At 43.0% G+C, this 17817-nt stretch overlaps 1 protein-coding gene across 1 annotated transcript; it reads right to left on the bottom strand.

Annotated features, from left to right (window-relative positions):
* Positions 1-227: 227 nt before the first annotated feature.
* LOC121763875 (zinc-finger homeodomain protein 6-like) lies at positions 228-1366 on the bottom strand. Its single transcript, XM_042159968.1, has one exon. It carries the CDS (start codon positions 918-920, stop codon positions 324-326), a length of 597 nt encoding a protein of 198 aa, XP_042015902.1. The 5' UTR covers positions 921-1366; the 3' UTR covers positions 228-323.
* Between the last annotated feature and the right edge of the window lie 16451 nt (positions 1367-17817).

The raw sequence follows: 17817 nt of genomic DNA, 5'->3' as shown, positions 1-17817 counted from the left end.
TAATACTTCAACTTTCCCACTCTAACCTACACATTTTCCTTTTTTTAATATTTTACTCTAAATGAGATATTTCTAAATATAGAAACATCACTTTCTCTACTTTTTCACTTTCTCTTACTCTGTTCTCTCTACTTTTTTCACAAACAACACTACATAAAATCTTATACTGAATTAGAAACGCTTCGTTTAGGATGAGACAGAGGGAGTATTATAAATGTAGTACTGGATGAGACAGAGGGAGTATTATAAATGTAGTACTCCATATTTGATTAAAGATGATAATAATAAATATGTAATGTGACATTGATACAAGAATAAAAATTCTAAAATTGTTGGGGAATTTTTTTGGAAGAAGAAGTGTTGTTATTATGCATCCATACTTTGAAAACCTGCCTCTTCACGCCCACCTCGGCGCAGAATCTCTGCACCGAGGTGTCGTCTTCCCTGGGGATTCGCCACCCCAACTTCTCCGCAAACTCCAGCATCTTCTCCTTCTGCTCCGCCGTGAACTTGGTCCTGAACCTCTTCCTAGCCGCAAACTGCAGCGGGGGAGGTGGACCCGCCGCCGCCACGGCCGCGTGGAAGTTGAGCTCCTCATTCGACGAGTCTGTGGCAGCGGCAAAGGCCATTTTCACCGGATGCACCATGGGGCTCCAGTGGCGGTACTGGCTCATGGAGGGGGACGGGAGCTGGAGCGGGTGCACCGCCACCGGCTCCCTGCGGTGGAAGTTGCGGTGGCAGCTGCAGGCGGCGCACTTGAGGCCGTCTTCGCCGCTCGACATGAACTCGCCGCAGCCGTCCGTGACGTTGCCGCCGACGGTGGCGGCGTGGTTCTTGAGGCACTCGCGGTAGATGGGCCGCTTGGATCCGCCCGAATGTGGGTCGGACCCTAATTGCACCATTTCCTTGTCTTCGGACATTTTGATAAACCCTAAAAATTACCTCAACCACTAAAAATTAACTAATAATAAGGTAGTAGCATTATTGAGACATGTAGTGCAAATCCCAACAACCCTCCCTTCCAAGGCCATAAATTGAAAGGCCTAATTAGTGGAATTGAGTGAGAGAAAAGAGGCCTAATTAAGCTAGGGTTATTAAGGAGAGAAAGGGGAAAGAGGGGAATGAAAATTTGGGGAGAATTTGAGAAGGAAGTGAGTGTTGCAGTGGTTCCAACAGCGAACTAAGTATCCAACAAGAGACAGGTTGGTTGCTTGTGATGAAGCTAAGGTGGGGGAGAGAGAGAGAGATGAGTGGGAAACAACTGCTGAGATTAACAATCGATCTGAACACAAAAAACAACCGACAATGTCATGTTCGTCCTCTCCCACGCCCTGCCACTTGGTCCCATCCCACCCTTCATTATTGCACACCTTCCCAATTTTTCTACCCACCAACGTATACCAATAGGCTTTCTTGTTTCAATTAACAATTCTACTACTAATAAGGATAATTATTCACTTTATATCTTAAAGTATGGAGTATAGCATTTCTCTTCTATCTCCATTAATATCTCATCTCGCATCCTCACTCCGTTCCACAAAATATGCACTATTTCTTTAGTTTATCAACAAAAATGAACATTTTCTAAATGTAGAAATGCTTTTTTCTCTGATAGTAATAAGGTAAACGCATTCTACACTAATAATATTTTAATTGCTTTGTCTTTCTACTCTCTCTTACTTTATCATTGTGCACTAAACTTATAGAACGGCGGCAATATTATCTTATTTGGATGGTCCAAAAATATATAATTTCATTATTACTACACCTTTCGTCCCACCAGATTAAGCACTTTTAATTGGTCAAGGATTTTAATGTATAATTGGTAGTAGCAGAGATACAAAGAAAAAGTAATTAAAGTATTGTTAGTGGAGAATGGATCTCACCTCACTAGAGAAAAAAAAACGTTTCTAAAATTAGAAAGTGCATACTCTTATAAACGGACTGAAAAGGATATAGTGCATAATCTTGGAGGACAGGGGGTGTATTATACTCCCTCCGTCCCAGTTTAGGAGTAAAAATGAAAACTTTTACAATAACATTAATTTTAATGCACAATTAGTAAAGTAAGAGAGATTATAAGAAAAAAATATTTAAATATTGTTAATAGAGTTGAAAAAAATTTCCTAGAATAAAAAAATTATATTTTTAAAGAACGGAACAAAATGAAAGTAGTTTGTATTTTAAAAGGATATAGGAAATATATATAAATATGTCACATATTCCACTAACCTATCCCGTCTCTTTTCTTCACAAAGTCAAACAATTTTTTTGGAACTCACAATGGTCAAATATGAAACATCTATTGGAGATTGGAGAAAGTGCTTACTTCGTCATAGCCTAAGCGGAGCATATTATGTTTGGGATATCATATCCTAAATGAGACATTTTCATTTTTTGATAATAATTAAATCCCTTTTCTCTCGTATCTTGTCAAGTTATTTCTTATACTCCTTCATCCCGTCCAATTAAATATGAAACATTTGGATTTCGGCACGAGATTTTATGTAGTGTTATTTTGTGAATTTATGAAGAGAGAGTATAGTAAGAGAGTGAAAAAGTAGAAATGATGTTATTTCTATTTTAAAAACGTTTCATTTGTAACGGGACAATCTAAAAGGTAAAACATTTCATTTTTAATGGAGCAAAGAGAGTGTTTTATTTAATTTATTATTTTTTTCTCTTTCATACTTTATTATTATCTCTCTTATTTTACTATTTAAATTCATGACTAATTATAATTTTAAGGTGTCATCCAATTTACCTATTCTTAAACACTTAATTATAATTTTAAAGTGTCATCCAATTTACCTATTCTTAAACACTCATTTATTCTTTTCAAAATTGTGAACGGTATATTTAAGATGTGCTATATTCTTTATTAATACTCCCTCTGTTTATGTGTAGGTGAAACTTTTATTTTGAGACAAGATTTAAAATAAGGGTGTATAATTAATCAAATTATGAATAATTAAGTAAAATAAAATAGTAAAAATGAGAATAAAATAAGAAAGAGAATAAGAGAATAAATTAAGAGTAAAAATAAAATACTATATAAAAGGATAAAATATGAGAAATGAGTAAATTAATTATTGACGTGAAAGCGGAAAAAAATTTCACTTACATTTAGAGCAAAAGAATAATATATAATTTTTTGCAAGTAGAATGTATAAATGTTTTTATTAAACTCATGTGGTGTACAGTGTATTGATTATTTGTATTACACGAGATGGAGTATAAAATATGATAAGAGGATTTTGTTGAGCTGTCACATTGGCAAAATGGGGGAAAATGATGAATTATGTATGGGAGATTTGACCCCCTGAGCAGGCTTTTTGGTTTTCAACACCACATGTCCACATTAATTATCCACCCACTGATCATCATACTATAATTTTCATCAAGTGCCTTAGAGCATCTCTAATAGCGACAAGCGCACTGGCTAGGCGATTCTTGGCACTCGTCGGTCCGCTCACCGAACCATTGCAGCTGGCGAGCGCTCAATCGGTAAGAAAAACGGCGAGCGCAATCCGATTCCCGAGCGCTCGGCAATGCGCTCGCCGATCTCCTGGCTGCCATTGCAGGCTCCAGATCGGCGAGCGAGATTTTTTTATTATTATTTAATTTTCGAAACACTATATATACGCGATTTGGACTTCATTTTCATTTGCACCATTTGTTTTAACGAGTACGCTCTCTATCTTAATTTCTGTACAAGAGCAACAACGCGAAATGGAGCACAACAACGAGCCTACTCCAGGGACGAGCGGGTCTCAAACTCCGACGGTACCCGCGGGAGGTGGATGGGGTCCGATGCCCGGGTACTACTACCCTTGGCAGCAGATGATGCCCGGGGTGGCATCCGGGGATGGTATGCCGGGATGGCAGGGGATGCCGAGGGGTCCAGCGATGCAGGGCGGGCCGACGGTTCCGGGTGGGCAGGGGGGACCGGGGATGCAACCCCCTATGCCGATGATGCCGGGGTGGACACCCGGGATGCAGATGACGCCAGGGTACCCGGGGATGCAGGGGACGACGGGGTACCCGGGGATGCAGGGGACGCCGGGGGGACAGCGTCTATCGCCCCAGTCTTGATTTTGCTACTGCTGCTTCGCACACATCGACCCCAGCGGAGACGCAGTTCACTGGGTGTGATACTTTCTCCTTAGAGGAGTTGGGGATAGATCTCGGGGATGCAGACACCCCCGTTCAAACGGAGGAAGTAGGGCGGGGTCGGGGCGCGCCAAAGAAGAAGTAGGGGAAGGGCAATAGGGTGGTCGGCGAGTCATCACAGCCGGCTGATGACGACAGCCCGGCACGGAGGAAGTGGACGGACGCGGAGAACGTCGCGCTGTCCAAGGCGTGGGTGAGTGTTTACGATGATCCCCTCGCCTCGAACAATCAGAGGATCGTCAACTTGTGGGGCTAAAATAGCAGCAGCCTACAAGGAATTTTGCCCGGAGGTGAGGCCACGCAGCGGGGATGAGTGCCGCAAGGGGTGGAACCGAATCCGGCAAGGGGTCTCCCGATTTTCCGGCTTGTACACCAACGCCCTCCGAATGTAGTCCAGTGGCCAAACTGACGAGGACTGTAGGAGGATGGCGGAGAAAGAGGTCCCCGTGCTCGGGCTTTACAAGGAGTTCACCTACTGGAACTGCTACCTGGTGCTAATGGACTCCGAGAAGTTTCGGGCAGGAGTCGATGCTGGCTGGCCGAAGAAGCAGCGCCTGAACTATATCGGTGATTACGCCAGCGGCTGCAGCGGCGGTTCCCACGACCTCCCTGAAGATGCTTAGGAGACCCCGTTCTCTCCCGCGTTTACTCGCCGCACTCGCCCGGTTGGCCACTGACCCCCGAGGAGAAGAGTTTTTTTCACGCACTGCTTCCAACAGCTTCTTCTCCATTTGCTCGAATCGAGCCTCCAATTTTTCATCATTGCGTGCCTCTGCTGGTTGCACAGCTCCTCTCCTATACTGCCCTCGAGATGTCTCGTACGACCGCTTGGCCTCAATCAGCCTCGGGTCGTTCTTGTTGTCTACTGTGAGTCCGCCATAAAAGATCGAGTAGATCTCTCGCTCCCCCAGCTTGTGGTTAGGGCATGCTTGAAGCAGCCCTTGGAATCTGTCCCAGTACTGGCCGAGGGGCTCATCGTATTCCTGTTTGGCTTCTGTAATCTCCCTTTTCAGGGCACTCGTCTTCGATGCTGGAAAGAAACGATCGAGAAATATCATGCGGAACTCGGCCCATGTTTTGATGGACCCTTCTAGCAGCCTTGACAGCCAGACACCCGCTTCGCCCTTCAAAACGAAGGGAATAGCTTTGAGCCTGTAATCTTCGGATGTGGATCCAGCCGGCACAGGCTGAATATCACAGTATCGGCAGAATTCCTCCAGAAAGGCGTACAGACCTTCCTTTGAAAGGCCGTAAAAGTGGGATAAAACGGCCAGCACTCCTGACTTGATCGCAATGGTTCGCATCACATGAGTAGCAGCAATGGCATGTGTTGGCTCCTTCTCATCATGAGCGTGCAGAGAACCGATTCCAGAATCGTTGTCGACGAGGTCCATCTCTGCTTCTGTTCAGAGGCTGCTGCTGCTTCTAATGCTGCTCTGTAACGAATTGTGACAACGCCGACTTCCTGGACTCTCCAATGAGCGTTAGCGCCTCTGTATATAAGAGGGTGATTCTAGTGGCCGTCGCGGTGGTACCTTCTCATCAACAGCAGGAAAAACAAATGAGAAAAGAAAGAAATAAAATTATATACACCTACGCACTACGCACAAACATAAAATAACACCATGCTTCCCCGGCAACGTCGCCATTTTGGAAGGCCTCGAACGGGAGGTTGCGTGAATGGATCAAGTTATATGGAAGATAACCTCTTTGCTACTTGATCAATGCAATCTCGCTTTCACTTGATTCCTACCAAAGTAATTTATAACTCCCAATTTTGCACTACTTTAACAGTAAAGCGGCAAGTTCGGGGTCGATCCCACAGATAAGCTAGTGTATCGAGTGTATGAGTAGTGAACAGGGGGTTGGCTGCTGCCACGCTTTAACTTGGGAGTTTTAAACTACTGATTTTACTCTAGGTAGAATTAAACTAGCTAACTTGAACAATGTAAATTTAACTACTGGTCAAGTGCATCGTAACGAAATTGAAACTAAAGCAGTAAATGCGAGGATGAAAACAAAAACAACTTCGATTAAACTAGAACAGTACAGCGTGAAATTTAAACTAAGCTAACACTGTGGAAACTGCGAAAGCAAGTAAAACCGAGGAGATCCTCGGCGGGAAACATAAGAAAACGCCGACAGATATCAAGTATTCTGCAGCGCTCCTTCGATCGCCCTTTCTAACTAAGCATTACTTTATCTAAGCTAAGCTAAGCTATTCTAGAGAACTGAACTAAGCTAGAGAACTAAGCTAAACTAAGCTAAACTAAGACGGAAAGTAAAGGATCGGATCTCTTTCATGTGGTGGCACATCCTCTATGCTGAGAACTAAGTATAGGCCCGGAACGACCTCCAGCTGGATAACGATCTTGGCATGGAATATTTGCTCTCAGCTCCGTCCTTGCGTCTCATATTTCAGCACGTGTCCCCTTCTAGAACGTTGTCCTTGATAATAGAATGTTGCGCACCATCCAGCTCATAGCCTCGCGTGTCCTTCTTCTGACATTTAGTGGTCCCCTCCTTAACTGCTTGATTACTCCCCTTGATCAACTTCCCCCGAAATCTGGCCTTTTTCGCCTATTGTACTCGCTTGATCAGTTTGGCCTTGTTGCCTTGGTCAAGCGGCATTCCTACACATTTAACACTTGCTTTGCGCGATAAACCGATAAAGTAGAGTACATTTTACCCTTAAACCGATGCATGAAATGGGTCTTATCAAAAGGCACCCCCTAGTTAGCAAAGTTTAGCCTACATATAATTACCCTTTATTCCAAACTTCTAACCTTCATGCCATGTGAACAAAGGGGCAGTAGTGGGGGCATCTCACCTACTAGGGTAGAATGTAGAAGAGTGACAAAGAAAGATATAAAGGAAAGAAGGTTGGAAAAAAATAGGGCAGAAAAAGTTGTAACCTGACTCGAAAAAAAAAATATAAAAAAAAGAAGAATAGAAAGAGGAATAAACGGGCAGGAGAAAAATTATAACCTGGTCCGAGAAAAAAAAAAGAAAATTTGTAGAAAAAGCTTTAAAGTAGAGCTCTAGGACAAAAAAAGGAGAGTTAGTTGAATAAGGTCAAATATGGCCATCGAGTGGCTTAGATAGAGGAAATCAAATGTAAGGGAGGTGGCTCCTAAATTTTGTCCTTAAGTTCACATGTCCTTCACAAAATTTTGCTTATACTTCTTGAACTTAGAACCACTAGGATTCTCACCTACACATCTTACGAACCCCGGCCCCATTACAACCTCAAGAAAGACCTTAAGGAACTAGCATGTGCCTATGGAACTCAAGCATCAGTGGTATGGCAAAATGAATAAGTGAATGGTCCTAACATCTCTGGTGAGGATTGAGTGACCGAGTGAACCCAACAGTTGGCTAAAGTAGGGGTTATCTTGACGAACTGATAGGCTGATCAGACTGAACAAAAGAGGAGGGGGAATTTGAGACTGCAAAATATTTGGAGTGACCTTAAGCTTGTGGAGAATATTGCCAGAAAGTTGAGCCAGTGTCAAGCATGGAGATGTAACTATTTGCTTAAGTGTTGCTTTCATGTGTCTATTTGTATTAATGTTTGTTGAGTCATCTTAGTTTTTTTTAAGAGTCGGTCAAAAACCTATGCATGTAACTTGCCCTTTTTTTCTTCTTGTTCTTTCATGCTTGAGGGCAAGCATGGTTTAAGTGTGAGCAGTTTGATAGGGCTCGTTACAAGCATGGTTTTATAGAGGTTTATTACACCAACAAGGATGATAATGTGCGAAAAAAGTGTGTATTTGAGTGTGCAGGGGATGGAAGAGTTCATGGACGACTTGATCAACTTGAAAATGAAGCAAGAAATGACCAAAACTAAGAGCAAGCTGATCAGTTCCGGACAAGCAAGGGAGCCTGCTCGACCAACGAATTGGTCAAGATGAGTTCACCTCATGAGATGATGAGTCATAGGAGAAAGAAAAGAATATGCCATCTCAGGGGCATTAATGTCAAGACATGATGGGCTTAACCTAGGGATTTGGGCCAAAGCCATCCTATAAATAGTGGGGAGAAGACACAAAGAAGAAGGTTCAGTTCCTTTGAAGAGTCCAGTATCATCACAGTCACTTCACAGTCCACATTTACACTTTAAGCATGAAGCACGGGAGCTAGGAGTCATCGGAGTCACTTTCTACTTCAACTGTCCTCTCTTCTTCCTCGTCAAGGAAGAAGAGACTCAGATCTGCCAAGAAGCCTTCATAGTTTGTTTTTCTTTAAACCCCGAGGGGTCAAAACAGTTGTTATTCAGTTTTAGTTGATGTTTTTCTGAAGTTTCAGTTGTTATTCTGTTTTTTCTCTTAGTTGCTACTCTCAATTACCTCTATTTGTGATCGTTCTTTTGGATTTGGAATTGGGAATTCTGTTTCGTTTTGTTAATCGAAGATCGTTTATGAAATGGAGTTTTTAGTGAAAGTTGTTTTGGATCTGATGTTCTTTTGTCTCACTTTCTTTGCTTAGCTTATTCCTGTTTTGATTTGGCGTAATTCAGTCGTTCATATTTAGATCTGATGTTTTGGATGGAGTATGCAATGCATACTGATAAGTCGTATTCTAGGCCTTGGTTACTGGTCAGTATAACGTGCATAATTGGAATATATCTGCAAAACAGTTGCTAAAGTGTGCAGGGAAAGTGTTCTAGTCAGTTTGGAAAGGCTCGGACAACTCAGGTGAAAAGGGCATCAGAATGTTGCTATACTGACCAGTATGCATGCCAAAAAAAGGCTCGAGGTGGAGAAGAAGGATTGTTGGGAAGATCAGCCACAAGTAAGGGCAAAAGGGTCATTTCGTGAAGAGAGTCTACCCTAAAAATCAAGGGCAGACCTCCCTATAAAAGGAAGCCACTTGGAGAGAAAAGAAAGGAGAATCACCCTTCACACTTAGTTAGAATTCTCTCTCTGTAGATCAGTTCCTACAGCCTCGTCCTTCATATTCTCGTTCCTCGCCACAACCATGGTCACCTGAGTTCCATCAGTCTGCCGGAGATCCACCGTCCTTCGTTCCAGCCAGTTTGTTGCATAGTGATAGCAATTCCATCGCCCGGAGTGGCAAAACAATCTTTATTTGCTTTCTTAATTAATCGCACTTTGTTTTCTTACGTTGGATCGGTTACATTTTCGATATTTGCTTACTTTGAAGTCTTAGTTGTGATCCAAACGTTTTTATGATATGAAGTCATTTTTGTGCATCTGTTCCTGTTTGATTATGTTCCTTTCTGCCTAAATAGCTTAGATCTAGTTGTTACGGTAATTTCCAAGTATTGCGAGCATGTTTTCATTTCCGAATTGATAGATCTGAGTTCATGAGTTTAGATAACTGTTAGATTTTAGATCTGAAATGGTTAAGTGTGAAAGCCTAGTTTACGTGAATTCTACCACCTTGCATGTCACCTAGTAAGCGTAATTTCAGTTTCGTTAGTTTAATCTTTTGATTTGGAGTTTAGATTGTAGATCTGTTCTTGTGGAGTTTGTTAACCTGAAATTCTCGTTCATGGAATCTGAGTTGTTTGATTTGTGTTCATACTTGTTGGAGAAGACAATGTCCACATCCAAATTTGGGACCACTTTTACTTTTTAGTTACTTTTTTGCTTTTGTCCTTTACTTTTCTCTACTTTTTCTCCTGGTACTCTACAGATCTGTCAGCCTAGTCACCTAACTACCACTTATTCTCTGATATGCCGTTTCGCCTTTTATAGTAACTCCGTACCTCCCACATAATTTCTGAAACATAATGTTTCCTACTCTCACGTACACAGCTACTTATCAATCATCTTTCACACCTCCTAGTCAGTAGAGTACCACATTAATTTCTAGTCTAGTTAGAATCTCAACCCAAAGCGTGGTAGCTAACCAACCCTTGCAGAATATCACCACAATTACCAAAACGCATCATCTCTGTGGGATTCGACCCTTACCTCCACTATACTAATCAGTAGAAGTGGGTTAAGGAATTTCTTTGATAGCCAGGTTCAGGCTTAGCTGGGGTTTCCATCCTAATCAGTAGGATACATCCTTGCTTTAACGACACCTGCACAAACCTGCAACCATCAAATGGCGCCGTTGCCGGGGATGAATGGCGTTATTAACTGTTATTGTGTTTAATACTTTGGCGTATATATTGTTCATAATTTTTTCCCTTTCTTTTTCTTTCAGTTTATGAGAAGCAGTTCGGCTCCTGACCAGTGGAGACCGAAAATACTCCCACGAGGGACTATACTTGTGACCACTCGTTCTGGCCTGTCGACTGCCCTGTCTGACCTAGGCACGAGTAGTGACGAAGAGCTAGATACCATAGAAGGAGGAATACCAGAACAGGTGCTACAGTTGGAGGGTAACCCAAGGAGAATAGCTGCCCATATAGATGAAGACCCGGAGATAGGGACGCTGAACGCGCATACCGAAGGAGAACCGCCGCAAGCTATAGTTGTCACCCCAGGACAGACGGCTTGTGATGTGAAGCCCCATGTTATTGCAATTCTGCCACCTACTGTGGGAAGAGCTATGAAGGCCCCTACGAATTCCTTCATGAGTTCTGTAAGATTTGTAGGGCGCAGAGAAGGCCGGCGGGGCAACCGAGGATGACTATAGATTGAAGGCTCTGCCGTTCGTCCTATAAGGGGAGGCCAACACATGGTTCATGCGCCTGCCACCCGACTCCATTGAGAGTTGGGCCGATTTCAAGTCAGCCTTCTTAGGCGAATTTTTTCTGTCATCTAAGACGAGTGCGCTGAAGAGAGAGATCACCAGTGTGAAGCAAGGGTATTATGAGCCCTTGAGTGATTATTGGGCGAAGTATATGAGTCTTTTGGATGCATGTCCGAACCATCGTATGGCCGATATAGAGATACATCATACCTTTTATGAGGGCATGAACAAGGCAACAAAAGACTTGGCAAACTCCTCGTCAGGTGGAAGTTTCACACAACTGAGGGCCAGTGAAGCGAAAAAGGTCCTAGGGAAGCTTCTGAGCGCGAAGAAGGAATACGACAATTCAAGGGACGGCTACAACAGAGAAAGAATTGCGAGTGCTTCGTCTACTGACCAGAAGCAGAAGATAGAGCAGAAGATGGATTTGAAAATGGAAGAGCTGAAAAAGGCACTCCTGAGCGCGATCGAGAAGAACGCACCACCATCTTCTCCAATTAGGAGCTACAAGGGTGCAGAGCAGGGAAATCAAGGACCGGGCTATGATCAGCCTAATGACTTCGTCAACATGGAGCAAGTCAATGGTGCAGGGTATTATAACTCCAGTGGGAATTGGATCCAGGGGAGACAGCAGGACGCACCATGGAGGGACCATCCAAACTTTCGATGGAGGGATGGAAATCAGAATAAGAATCAGAACCAAGGTCAAGGTCAGAACCAATACCACCCCCACCCGAACCAGAATTCCAACCGTGGCCCAGCGAATCCCGACCACCAATCCAACTGGTCAGGAAGGAACCAACAACCCCATAACCAGATCCCACAGAACCAAAACTCAAACTCTGTCTATGTACCACCCCACCAGAGAAACTTCCAAAATTACGAGAGTCAGCATAATCAAGGTTCCCAACATCAGCAGAACCAAAACCAGTTCCAAGTCCAGAACTAGAATCAATATCATCAAGACCAGTACAACCCTCCTGGCCAGTATAACCACTACCCACCTAACCAGAACCAGCAAAACTTCCAAAATTACCAACCCAACCAAAACCCCCAGTATAACCATCACCAAGGACCAAATCAGTCCCAATATCCTAACAGGTCGAGGAGATCTATGGAGGACATGATGGGAGAATTGCTCGCTTCGCAGCAAAGTATCAAGGGTGAGTTGCAGTCCAATAATGAAGTAGTGCAGGGGATGCAGAATGCCCAGAAAGAGCATAAGGCGAACATAGACATGATGAATAGGCAATTGGCTCAGCTGGCGAGTTCAATGGGTGAAATGAAGGGAAATTCAGGAAAACTCCCATCTACAGTCCATGTTCCTGAAAAGGCGAACGTGAGCAAGGTCACATTGCGGTCCGGTACTGCCTATGAGGGACCCCAACCGAAGAAGTCCAACGGAGAGCCTAGTGGGATGAATATACTGAAGGATGTCGTCTCGGAGGGAGAGCTCAACAGACCTCTACCTCAGATGCAGGATCCATTCTTTTTGGATGAAGCACCATTGGAAAAGAATGAAACTACCATTGGAAAAGAATGAAACAAGAGGCGTACTGTCCAGGAGAGACCCTCCTAAGGAAACGGAACCCACGAAGGAGGCTCCAGCCCAGAATGTACCCATGGAAAACTCCGGGAAGGCTGTTAAAGGACCGATTGAAGAGGCAAAAGGAAAAAAACCATTCCCTTACCGTTTTGTGACCAAGAGGAAGAAAGAAAACCCAGTGGATTACATGTCAATTTTTGGGAAGCTGGATGTCACCATACCATTCCTCCAAGCCGTGAAGCTACCCCCGCTTGGAAAATTTATCAAAGGATTCATAGCCGGGAAAGCCCAGAAGGATGGAAAGATTGTGGTGGAAGGGATAGCGTTAGCAATTGTGCAGGAAAATCTACTGCCCAAGAGAGCTGACCCAGGTATGTTCACTTTGCCTATAACTATAGAAGACGTAAAAATCGAGCATGCAATGTATGATCTGGGAGGTTCTATAAATGTTATGCCATTGTCAGTATATAATCGGCTAAAGGGAGTAACGTTATCGAGCACTAGGGTATTAATCCAACTAGCTGATAGGTCATGCATAAATCCTGAGGGTGTGTTAGAAAATGTGTTGGTAAGAGTGCATAATTTTACTTATCCTGCTGACTTTTATGTGATCAAGATGAGTGAGTCTGAAGCTAGAGAGTCTAGTGGTATTTTTCTAGGGAGTCCGTTTTTTAGAACAACCAAGACAATCGTGGACATGGCTGAAGGTACAATTTGCATCGATTTTCATGGAGAGAAATTCACATTTGATATCAATGAGGCCATGAAAAAGCCTATCGATTCTGAAAATCTATGCTACGTTGATGTAATTGACCCCCTAGTCCAAGATTTTCTTGAGATCGAATTATTGCAGGAAAAGCTCCAAGCGTTGGATGTGTATGAGCAGGCTGACGTAGAAGCGGCTGCATGGTGTGATCTGATCAGTAGCCAAGGGTTAACTGATGAAGAAATAGAAGGAGCAATTAAAGATTTCTGTCAGAAATCAGAATTTATTGGAGCCGCGGGGGCTCAGCTACCAGTCAGTACAGAAGAATTTTCAGATGAAAAGTTAGAAAAAGAGGGGGATAGTGCAAGAAGCATTCTGTCGGCTGACATACTCCCTCCACAGGTTGAATTGAAGAAGCTGCCGGCGAATCTGAAGTATGCTTTCCTAGGAGAGGAAAACTCGTACCCAGTGATCATTAGCAGCAGCCTGACGAAAGAACAAGAAGCAAAGCTACTGACCGTTCTAAGCAAAGCTACTGACCGTTCTAGGCAAGAACAAAAGAGCAATTGGATGGAGCCTTACAGATTTGGTGGGAATAAGCCCCTGTTAGGGTTTGTATACTAGAAATCACCTTTCGAGTGATTGAATACTGTAAAACTCTAATAATTATTTTCCAATGAATGCAACAGAGCAAGCCATCATCGATTCTTGATTGAATCAACGAGGTAAATTGGCTAATTCCGTAGTGAGCATGTTTTAGGGCTTTTATATGCTAAAGCATGTTTTAATTCAAGTTATGAGCATGATACATGTGATAATTACGCGAATAGATTTTGTCTAGAAAATCTGCTAAATAGATCAAATTATGTGATCGGATCTCATGCACGCTTCCGCTGCCAACCTCTTTAATTGGTAGTAGAGCCAGTCTTAGGCTCTGATTATTTGGATTTAAATTTCGCGAAATTCATGTATGCATGTATTATTTGATTGCGAAGCATGTTCTTGGTGTTTTGTTTAATTTATTATGCATGATGAACTCAAGAACTATCGAATCAAAGAACTTGAATTGCTCAATCGTACGAGACGTACAATCCGTCGGCTCTCGCGCCGAGACGGATCGCACCACGTGCGATCGAGGTAGAGTAGTTGAGATAGTGGGAGCCAGGGAACCGCGATCACGGGGCGACGTGCAGACGAGTATGGGCTCGTGCACGCCGCTGGCGGAGACCGCACGCCCCAGACGGAGCTCGCGTTGAGATTGACACGGCGGAAGGCGTGGCAGGGCAGTTCGACCGAGAACATGCCGAGGTGCTGAGCCACCAGGCCGAGAACCCTAGGCGGAAGGGTCGAGACGGAAGGCGGCGCTGGCCGAAAGCAGCTGTGCTGTCCCGCGAGCTGATGGCCGGGAGCGTGCGCCACCCGGCGCATCGAAGATACCGAGATAGGCTGTCGGAGCTGGCCGAGAGCAGGCGCGCCACCATGCGCTCTGATGGAACGCTGGGCCGAGACGCGTCGGCACCTGACGGTCGACACGACCGAGACGGGTGCTCGCCGCTGGCCGAGACGAAGGTGACACCCGATTGCTCGATGGGCTGAGACGCAGGCGCGCCACCTGCGCGCCGGTGGCCGAGACGCTGCGTGCGTCGTGGTCCGACAAAGAACTTGTTGGATTTTCATCGTTCATCGTTCGTGCGAACCTCGTACGATGAGATAACGATGAAGTATTATTTTAATGATTATTTAATTATTTTATTAAAAGATATCATTAAAATATTATTATTTAATGGAAATAAAATCTTTTTGGACGATTTATCTAGATTTAAGGAATATTTTTATTATTTTCTATATCTATGGAAATAAATAATATTATTTTGATTCCTAGATAATATGGATGAGAATAATTTAATAATATCCTAATATTTATATATATCGAAGATCCTAATAAGGATAAATATGTATGAATACGTTAAATAATAAAATATATCTTCCTAATCTTGAACAAGGAAATAATTTGAATTTATTTTTCATGTCTTATTAAGGTTTAAATAATTTGTTTCTTTTAGATATACCTTATAGTAGACATGAATATGAATTAAGTTCTAGAATAATAGTTTCCTAAATGAAGATAACAACATCAAACTAAAGATTTAATTATCCAGTAAATTAAATACCAACAGAATTTAATTAAGCTTTTATCTGCCTAAAGGCTAAGGATAATTAAAGAAAAATCATAACCCAAATATCTAAGCTATAATTACGAACTCAACGTTTGTATATGGTCTCCATCAATTGGTCTGCAATTTATGAAGCTTTTTTCTAATATTATCGCCACCTGCTCTGTGGGGACGATAATCCTAAGAAAATAGCAAGTTCATGAGGGCGGACTTCTCAAATATAAATAGTATGAACTAGAATGTGGTTTCCAATATTATCGCCACCTGCTCTGTGGGGACAATAATCCTAAGAAACTGCGAGATTCAGAAGTTCACACAGGATTTATGGGATAGCTTGATCTTGTTAGCAGCACATAAGCATTGTTATGGGAGTGTGTTGTAGAAATGAGACTCTGTAATGCTAAAGAGGTGGTCTTGCTTAGAAAACATTAGGCGGCCATGCCACTCTATGGTCTCTGGACTATTCGTCGGTGTTGTGACCAGTAAAAATTGTAAGATTTTAATGCGTATTAACTTCTTCTAGAGGATACAAAATTTGAATTTTACTGTTGTAAGATTTTGAAAAGTTTTATAGTTAATCTAATCAAACTTCTTACATAAGTTTATGACAAATGGTAAATATTATGTGTTGCAGTGCAAATCAAATCGTCAATATGTCGTTCAATCCTCTTTCTGTAATACTTAAAGAAAACAAACTCGAGGGCCAAAATTACATAGAATGGAAACAAAATTTGGACATCGTTCTCATAGCAGATGGGTACATCTTTGTACTCACAACTCCGCGACCTCTAGTGCCACCAGCTAACGCTGCGGCAGGAGTCCGAGATGCCCAGACGGTGGCATAAGGTGAATGAGATGGCTAAGTGCTATATGTTGGCATCTATGTCATCAGTACTCAAGCATCAGCATTCAGCCATGGAAACTGCCGCCGAGATCATGCAGAATCTCAAGAATTTTTTTGGTACTCAGAATCGAACGGCTAAGTCTCAAGCCTTTCGGAGTATCATGTCGAAGACTATGAAGGAAGGCTCATCTGTGAGGGACCATGTCCTCGAGATGATGGGCCACCTCAACCAAATTGAGGTCTTGGGAGGGACGATCGATCCCGAGTCCCAGGTGACTATTATCCTTCAAAGTCTTCCCCCTAGCTTCCAGCAGTTCAAGCTCAACTTTGAGATGAACAAAATGAACTACACCTTGGCAGAACTGTTGACTGAACTTCAGTCGGCAGAGGACCTTATGGTCCAGGCTAAGGCGGCCATGATGACTTTGGCGCCTCGTTCCTCTGGCTTCAAGCCTAGCACAGGAAAAAGGCAGGCACTGAAATCAGGACTGGCCAAGATAGCTAAGGGAAAGAAGAAGAAGAGGGCAAACAAGAAGCCCACGGGGAAGTGTTTCAAGTGCGGAGAGAAGGGGCATTGGAAGCCAGATTGTCCTAAAAAGGGCAAGGATACAGGTATGCACCAAGCTTTAGTAGTCGAGTCATGTTTGGCTTCGCAGTCTACTTGCACTTGGGTTATTGACACTGGAGCCACTGATCATATTTGTTTTGATCCTGACTTAATGCAGGTAACAATACGGCTACATGATCGTGAGATCGAGGTCCAGCTGGGCGACGCTACAAGAGTGGCGGCCGTAGCAGTGGGAGACATTTATTTGCATTTTAGTAGTGATAGATTTTTTATTTTGTAGAATGTTTTGTTGATACCTTCTTTTAGAAGAAATTAAATTTCAATTTCTAAATTAGTTTTTGATGGATATTCGATTTCTTTTAATGACAATTGCATTATTAAGAAAGATGGTTCTTATATCTGTCGTGGTATCATGGAAAACAATCTGTACACAATCACATCTACACAGTTTAATAATCGCAAATCATAACTCAATACAACATCGAAAATTTCAAAGAAACGAAAGGAACCTTCAAGTTCAATGAACGAAACGTATTTATGGCACCTTAGACTTGGTCATGCTAAAGAAAGGAGGATCCATTCTCTTGTTCAACAAGATCTTATTAAAGATCTAGAGGAGGAACCTTTTCATAAGTGTGAGTCATGCTTAGAAGGCAAGATGACCAAGAGGCCTTTTCAGGCTAAGGGCAATAGGGCCAAGGAAGTACGTGAGCTCGTTCATTCCGATGTATGTGGACCAATGTCTACTGAGGCAAGAGGTGGTATTCGATATTTCATCACATTTATTGATGACTTCTCGAAAATTGGATACGTCTATTTGATGCTCCACAAGTCAGAGTCTTTTGATAAGTTCAAGGACTTTAAGACTCTTGTGGAGAAGTATCATGGTAAGAGTATCAAAAGCCTACGATCTGATCGTGGAGGCGAGTACCTCAGTGCTGGGTTTTTGGACTACTTGTCGGAGTCGGGAATTGAATCCCAACTGACTGCGTCGGGCACACCCCAGCAGAACGGCGTGGCTGAAAGAAGGAACATGACCTTATTAAACATGGTCCGATCGATGATGAGTTATGCACGGCTACCTACTTCGTTTTGGGGACATGTCTTGCTTTCTGCAAGCCATATTTTAGACAA

The sequence above is a fragment of the Salvia splendens genome, chromosome 14 (genome assembly GCF_004379255.2).
Source record: "Salvia splendens isolate huo1 chromosome 14, SspV2, whole genome shotgun sequence".
Taxonomy (NCBI): domain Eukaryota; kingdom Viridiplantae; phylum Streptophyta; class Magnoliopsida; order Lamiales; family Lamiaceae; genus Salvia; species Salvia splendens.
This window is presented reverse-complemented; position numbering and strand designations above follow the sequence as displayed.